An 8695-nucleotide genomic window follows, 5' to 3' on the forward strand; every position below is an offset into this window, starting at 1 on the left:
GTAAAAGGAGTGCGCTACACAAATGTTATAGTATATTAAATATTTAGAGGGAGTATAGCATAAAAAATACAGTCAATAGAAGTTAGCTTCCAACAAGGAAGATAGCAATTCTGGAATCTGCTGATGTATCAACAAGTTGAATCTGTTTAGGATTGAACAAAAAGTGGTTGTCACTATCTTTTTATTAAAAAAAATGGGTATTTTTTAGACAACTACTCCAAAGAGGAATCATATACTTGAAGATTTCCAAGCCTGAAGTTCCGACTTGATGGTGATTTAAACTAGGGGTGTGCACCGGCCACTTTTCGTGTTTTGTGTTTTGGTTTTGGATCTGGATCTTTCTTCGTGTTTTGGATCTGGATTGGTTTTGCCAAAACCACCCTTCCGTGTTTTGGGTTCTGGGTTTTGTGTTTTGGATCTGTATTTTTTTGAAAAAAAGCATAAAAACAGCTAAAATCACAGAATTTGTAGGTTTTTCTGCTCCTATGCTATTATTAACCTCAATAACCTTAATTTCCACTCATTTCCAGTCTATTCTGAATACCTCACACCTCACAATAGTGTTTTTATGTCCAAAAGGTTGCACCGAGGTAGCTGGATGACTATGCTAAGCGACACGAGTGGGCGGCACAAACACGTGACCCATCTAGGAGTGACACTGCAGTGGCAGGCAGGATGGCAGTTAGAAAAACTAGGCCCCAAACTGTACATAATGCAAAGAAAAAAAGAGGTGCAAGATGGAATTGTCCTTGGGCCCTCCCACCCACCCTTATGTTGTATAAACAGGACATGCACACTTTAACAAATCAATCATTTCAGCGCCAGGGTCTGCCACACAACTGTGGCTGAAATGATTGGTTCGTTTGGGCCCCCACAAAACAAGCTGGCAATTAATGTGTCCCTGCACAAACTGGCTCTACGGAGGCAAGATGTCATCCTCATCCTCCTCATCCACCGATTCCTCACCCTCTTCAGTGTGTACATCCTCATCCTCACAAAGTATTAACTCGTCCCCACTTGAATCCACCACCACAGGTCCCTCTGTACCTTCTGGAGGCTGGTCTCCCTGGAAGAGCTGATAATTCATTTTGATGAACATCATCTTCTCCACATTCTGTGGAAGCAACCTCCTACGCCTTTCGCTGACAAGGTTCCCGGCTGCACTAAACACTCTTTCGGAGTACACACTGGAGGGGGGGCAACTCAGGTAAAATAGAGCCAGTTTGTACAGGGGCCTCCAAATTGCCTCTTTTTCCTGCCAGTACAGGTATGGACTGTCTGACATGCCTACTTGGATGCTGTCACCGATGTAATCCTCCACCATTCTGTCAATGGTGACAGTATCATATGCAGTGACAGTAGACATGTCAGAAATTGTTGCCAGGTCCTTCAGTCCGGACCAGATGTCCAAACTTGGTCCTGCCTGCCCTGCATCACCGCCAGCGGGTTGCTTAGGATACCTAAGTTTTTTCCTGGCAGCCCCAGTTGCGGGAGAAAATGAAGAAGGAGCCGTTGACGTGTCACGTTCCGCTTCAGCTGACAGTGTGTTCACCAGCAGGTCTTTGCACCTCTGCAGGCTTGTGTCGGCCGGAAAGAGAGACACCACATAGGCTTTAAACCTAGGATCGAGCACGGTGGCCAAAATGTAGTGGTCTGATTTCAACAGATTGACCACCCTGGAATCCTGGCAAAGCGAATGAAGGGCTTCATCCACAAGTCCCACATGCCGAGCGGAATCGCTCCGTCTTAGCTCCTCCTTCACTTTCTCCAGCTGCTTCTGCAAAAGCCTGATGAGGGGAATGACCTGACTCAAGCTGGCAGTGTCTGAACTGACTTCACGTGTGGCAAGTTCGAAGGGCTGAAGAACCTTGCACAACACGGAAATCATTCTCCACTGCGCTTGAGTCAGGTGCATACCCCCTCCTTTGCCTATGTCATAGGTGGATGTATAGGCTTGTATGGCCTTTTGCTGCTCCTCCATCCTCTGAAGCATATAGAGGGTTGAGTTCCACCGCGTCACAACCTCTTGCTTCAGGTGATGGCGGGGCAGGTTCAAGAGTGTTTGCTGGCGCTCCAGTCTTCGGCACGCAGTCGCTGAATGGCGAAAGTGGCCAGAAATTTTTCGGGCCACCCAAAGCGTCTCCTGCACGCCCCTGTCGCTTTTCAGAAAATTCTGCACCACCAAGTTTATTGTGTGAGCAAAACATGGGACGTGCTGGAATTTGCCCAGATGTAATGCCCGCACAATATTGGTGGCGTTGTCAGATATCACAAATCCCCAGGAGAGTCTAAGTGGGGTAAGCCACTGGGCGATGATTTCCCTCAGTTTCTCTAAGAGGTTGTCGGCGGTGTGCCTCTTACTGAAACCGGTGATACACAGCGTAGCCTGCCTTGTAACGAGCTGGCGTTTCTGAGATGCTGCTACTGGTGACGCTGCTGCTGTTGCTGCGTAAGGTGATACATCTACCCAGTGGGCTGTCACAGTCATATAGTCCTTAGTCTGCCCTGTTCCACTTGTCCACATGTCCGTGGTTAAGTGGACATTGTGTACAACGGCATTTTTCAGGACACTGAGGACACTTTTTCTGACGTTTCTGTACAGTCTCGGTATCGCCTGCCTAGTGAAGTGGAATCTAGACGGGATTTGGAACCGGGGACACACTACCTCCATCAATTGTCTAAATCCCACTGCACTAATGGCGGATACCGGACGCACGTCTAACACCAACATAGCAGTCAAGGCCTCAGTTATACGTTTTGCTTCAGGATGACTGCTGTCGTACTTCATCCTCCTCGCTAAGGACTGTTGGAGGGTCAATTGTTTAGTAAAAGTAGTGGTGTTCCTACTTCCTCTCTGGGATGATGAACGACTCCCAGCAGCAGCAGCAACAGCAGCAGCGGCAGCAGTAGGCGTAGCAATGCAGGATCCTCCGGAGGAATCCCGGATAGGAGAGTCAGTCATGCCAGTGATATGGCCTGCAGGACTACTTCCGATCCTGACTAAGGAGGAAATTGACGAGGAGGGAGTTGACGGTGTGGTTTGCAGGCGCTTGGATACAACAGGACAACGGGATTTAGGTGTCCCTGGACTGCTTACGGTCTGAGCCAAAGTTTCTGAACTTGACAGTAACTTTTTATGAACGCGCTGCAGGTGCCGTATAAGGGAGGATGTTCCTAGGTGGTTGACGTCCCTACCCCTACTTATTTCACCTTTACATATGGTACATATGGCAAGACAGTTGTTGTCCGGATTTGGATAGAAATATTGCCAGACCAAAGAGGTGGAATGTTTGGTCTTCTGCCCAGGCATGACCGTGATGGGCTTTTTCATCCCACGGACAACAACTGTCTCCCCCGGAGCCTGATTTAAACAAACCACATCACCATCAGAATCCTCCTCGCCAACTTCCTCCTCAGCGCCAGCTACACCAGTATCCTCATCCTGTTGTACTTCAACAGTGACATCTTCAATTTGCATATCAGCAAGTGGACTGTGGGTGCTCCTTTCAGCACTTGCAGGGGGCGTGCAAATGGTGGAAAGAGCCACCTCTTCCCGTCCAGTGCTGGGAAGGTCAGGCATCGCAACCACCACCACACTTGGACTCTCTTTGGGGATTTGTGATATCTTCTTAGAAAGCACAGTTCTTCGCTGTGCTTTTGCCAGCTTAACTCTTTTGATTTTTTTAGTGGGAGGAGTGCTTCCATCGTCATGTGAAGCTGAACCACTAGTCATGAACATACTAGGGATCGACCTTAGCCGTTCCTTGCCACTCCGTGTCGTAAATGGCATATTGGCAAGTTTACGTTTCTCTTCAGCTGATTTAAATGTCTTTTTCAAGGTCATTTTCCTGAACTTTGCCATTTGGGATTGTATGTGCCCTCTACTATGACATTGGGCATCGGCCTTGGCAGACGACGTTGATGGCATGTTATCGTCTATGTCATGACTAGTGGCAGCAGCTTCAGCACTAGGAGGAAGTGGTTCTTGATCTTTCTCTATTTTATTTTTATCGGAGAAAGTTTGGTCCTCCATTTATGTTATATCGATTTGATATATACGTGCGGCTAAACACAGAAAATAAATTTTTTTTTGGTTCGGACTGGAGTGTACTTTGTGGGTTACAGCACCCTTTAACGGTCAAGCCAGCCGGCCCTTTACTTATGACACAGGCGCACTCTTGGCACTACTTTGTTGATGCACGTGCGGCTACTGCGCACACAATTCACAAACACAGAAAATAATTTTTTTTTGGTTTGGACTGGAGTGTACTTTGGGGGTTACAGCACCCTTTAACGGTCAAGCCAGCCGGCCCTTTACTTATGACACAGGCGCACGCTTGGCACTACTTTGTTGATGCACGTGCGGCTACTGCGCACACAATTCACAAACACAGAAAATAATTTTTTTTTGGTTTGGACTGGAGTGTACTTTCGGGGGTTACAGCACCCTTTAACGGTCAAGCCAGCCGGCCCTTTACTTATGACACAGGCGCACGCTTGGCACTACTTTGTTGATGCACGTGCGGCTACTGCGCACACAATTCACAAACACAGAAAATAATTTTTTTTTAGGTTTGGACTGGAGTGTACTTTCGGGGGTTACAGCACCCTTAACGGTCAAGCCAGCCGGCCCTTTACTTATGACACAGGCGCACGCTTGGCACTACTTTGTTGATGCACGTGCGGCTACTGCGCACACAATTCACAAACACAGAAAATAATTTTTTTTTTGGTTTGGACTGGAGTGTACTTTCGGGGGTTACAGCACCCTTAACGGTCAAGCCAGCCGGCCCTTTACTTATGACACAGGCGCACGCTTGGCACTACTTTGTTGATGCACGTGCGGCTACTGCGCACACAATTCACAAACACAGAAAATAATTTTTTTTTTGGTTTGGACTGGAGTGTACTTTCGGGAGTTACAGCACCCTTAACGGTCAAGCCAGCCGGCCCTTTACTTATGACACAGGCGCACGCTTGGCACTACTTTGTTGATGCACGTGCGGCTACTGCGCACACAATTCACAAACACAGAAAATAATTTTTTTTTGGTTTGGACTGGAGTGTACTTTCAGGGGTTACAGCACCCTTTAACGGTCAAGCCAGCCGGCCCTTTACTTATGACACAGGCGCACGCTTGGCACTACTTTGTTGATGCACGTGCGGCTACTGCGCACACAATTCACAAACACAGAAAATAATTTTTTTTTTGGTTTGGACTGGAGTGTACTTTCGGGGGTTACAGCACCCTTAACGGTCAAGCCAGCCGGCCCTTTACTTATGACACAGGCGCACGCTTGGCACTACTTTGTTGATGCACGTGCGGCTACTGCGCACACAATTCACAAACACAGAAAATAATTTTTTTTTTGGTTTGGACTGGAGTGTACTTTCGGGAGTTACAGCACCCTTAACGGTCAAGCCAGCCGGCCCTTTACTTATGACACAGGCGCACGCTTGGCACTACTTTGTTGATGCACGTGCGGCTACTGCGCACACAATTCACAAACACAGAAAATAATTTTTTTTTGGTTTGGACTGGAGTGTACTTTCAGGGGTTACAGCACCCTTTAACGGTCAAGCCAGCCGGCCCTTTACTTATGACACAGGCGCACGCTTGGCACTACTTTGTTGATGCACGTGCGGCTACTGCGCACACAATTCACAAACACAGAAAATAATTTTTTTTTGGTTTGGACTGGAGTGTACTTTCGGGGGTTACAGCACCCTTTAACGGTCAAGCCAGCCGGCCCTTTACTTATGACACAGGGGCACTCTTGGCACTACTTTGTTGATGCACGTGCGGCTACTGCGCACACAATTCACAAACACAGAAAATAATTTTTTTTTAGGTTTGGACTGGAGTGTACTTTCGGGGGTTACAGCACCCTTAACGGTCAAGCCAGCCGGCCCTTTACTTATGACACAGGCGCACGCTTGGCACTACTTTGTTGATGCACGTGCGGCTACTGCGCACACAATTCACAAACACAGAAAATAATTTTTTTTTGGTTTGGACTGGAGTGTACTTTCGGGGGTTACAGCACCCTTTAACGGTCAAGCCAGCCGGCCCTTTACTTATGACACAGGCGCACGCTTGGCACTACTTTGTTGATGCACGTGCGGCTACTGCGCACACAATTCACAAACACAGAAAATAATTTTTTTTTAGGTTTGGACTGGAGTGTACTTTCGGGGGTTACAGCACCCTTAACGGTCAAGCCAGCCGGCCCTTTACTTATGACACAGGCGCACGCTTGGCACTACTTTGTTGATGCACGTGCGGCTACTGCGCACACAATTCACAAACACAGAAAATAATTTTTTTTTTGGTTTGGACTGGAGTGTACTTTCGGGGGTTACAGCACCCTTAACGGTCAAGCCAGCCGGCCCTTTACTTATGACACAGGCGCACGCTTGGCACTACTTTGTTGATGCACGTGCGGCTACTGCGCACACAATTCACAAACACAGAAAATATATTATTTTTTTAGCACTTGGGGGGAGCACCCCTGATGGACAGAGCACCCCCTGGACAACACTACAGCACCCCTTTAGGACTGGGACACTGCACAGGACTTTGGAACTGACTGCACAACACAGTCCAGCCAGCCCCTATGGACTTTGAAGTAGTGGACACAGCCCCTATTAACAACAGCAGCACAGCACAACACAGCCAGCCCCTATGGACTTTGAAGTAGTGGACAACAGCAGCACTACACTACACTACACTACACAGCACTAACTCCCACCCTCCCTCTTCACTGTCCACAGCCGAGTGAGAAAATGGCGCCGACGCGGGTACCTTATATAGGATCCAAAACCCGCGAGACTCGGAAGGCGGGATGATGACGTTTTGCCTCGATGTCAGATCCGAGTCAGGCGGGAAAAGTCGAGCCTGACTCGGATCGGACTCGGATCGGGGGGGCTCGGGGGGGTTCGGATTTCAGAAATCCGAACCCGCTCACCCCTAATTTAAACACTATCCAAAGAAGACAGCCCTACAAATTCTTGTCAATACATCAGCAGATTCCAGAACTGCTATCTTCCTTGTTGGAAACTAACTTCTATTGATTGTATTTTTTATTGGTATACTCCTTATAAATATTTAATATACTACCTGTATAACATTTGTGTAGTGCACTCCTTTTACCTGTTCCAGAAAAAAAAAATCTTCAGATTTTTTCAAGGTTCAAATATGTTGTACAAAAGTGACCAATGTTTCAAGACCACTTAACCCTGCGTCAGGCGCACCTCTGGGACTCCCAGGTTTGGGCGCAGTGCGCCTGTTACAAAAATAGTCATTAGCACCTAATTAACTCAATTCTAATGTTCTTAAAGTGATCAGTGACCTTCATTATAATGTACAAAGAGAGAATATATGGAAATCTGATTCACAAAACCACATTTATTAACCTTAAACAGGCTTGCCTACCCTCCCGATTTGGTCGGGAGCCTCCCGAATATCGGGTGCTGCTCCCGACCCCCTGGAAAGGCAGGCAGGCCTCCCGGCTGCCGCCTACCCGCCGGACTACTACTAAAATAAAAAACCCCACAGCGGGGGGGGGGGGGGTGGCCTGATGATGCGATTCGCGCTTAATCACGTCATTGTGACTCCACCCCCTGCTTCACAATGCCTTTTTTCCAGCATTGTGAAGAGGGAGCAGGGCCACGAAGACGCAATTGTGCGGTCACAACCCTGGCCTCACCCCAAAAAGGCATCATAGCCCGGCCACGCCCCCCTGCAGAATGCAGGCATTCAGCTCCCTCCCGGAAGGAGGGAGCTGAATGTCGGCAAGCATGACCTTAAAGCAAGTAAAACAAAAAATACCACATTTTAAGAGGCACAGTGTGCCTAAGAGGCCACCCTGGACAAACCTACATATTTCTGCAAAATACCCACAACCTTTGTAATTTTCATTCGCAAAATGTGCAAAATACACAAACTTGTGAGAAAATAAAAATACGTACCTTCAAAAGTCGGACGAGTTCGGGCGCAATGAGCCTGAGAGGCCAAGTAGGTCACTAGTGCACTCCACACAGGCTGCGGGAAAACTGACTAGGGGGTTTCAAACAGCACCTAGAGATACCCCTACGCCTCCTTGCGGCGGAGAGGTGAGCGAGAACAGCTTTGTGGCGCCTGTCAGGCCAGCTGCGCCTGACGCAGGGTTAATGGGACAGAAACGTTAGACTGCTTTTTGGGACACTAGTATATATATTAGTTTTTGTCATCTTTTATTAGTTTGTCATGACTTGTCCTGGAAATTGCTGGCTCTGTGTAACTAACTAATCCCTGCTATGATTTCCTATTGTCAGTGAGGAGTGCCGCCCATCTGACACTGCCTCCAATGTAGTAGAATGCACGGAACCCTGTCTGACCTTACTGTTTAAGCCCCCTTCCCCTCCTCATGTACCACCCATGGGAGTCACATGGCCGGAGCGGCGTCAGTGCAGAGAGCATTATCCATCACGCTGCGGTATGAGGAGAACGATGCTATAAGGTTTGAAGAAGCAGCAGCGGGACCGATGCTCTGAGCGTGTACCGTGTGTCTCTCCTACCTCCGTACAGCCACAGCTCCTCCGCAAGTCCCTCGCTGGCCATTGGGGGCGCTGAATCCGCGCATTGAACGGTGACCTGGGTGGGAGATGGAGTCCCGGGCCCCGGGGTGGTAGCTGGAGGAGACGGCTCCTTCAT

General features: G+C 48.3%; 1 protein-coding gene across 1 annotated transcript in view; it reads right to left on the reverse strand.

Moving 5' to 3' along the window:
- The window catches only part of LOC148507866 (uncharacterized), an 80004-nt gene extending 71309 nt beyond the window's left edge, over window positions 1-8695 (reverse strand). The window contains exon 1 of the mRNA XM_088445522.1: window positions 8560-8695. Within this exon, the coding sequence (XP_088301648.1) occupies window positions 8560-8695 (136 nt within the window). The remainder of the gene's footprint in view (window positions 1-8559) is intronic.

The sequence above is a fragment of the Taudactylus pleione genome, unplaced genomic scaffold (genome assembly GCF_031769625.1).
Source record: "Taudactylus pleione unplaced genomic scaffold, aTauple2 ptg000381l, whole genome shotgun sequence".
NCBI lineage: Eukaryota > Metazoa > Chordata > Amphibia > Anura > Myobatrachidae > Taudactylus > Taudactylus pleione.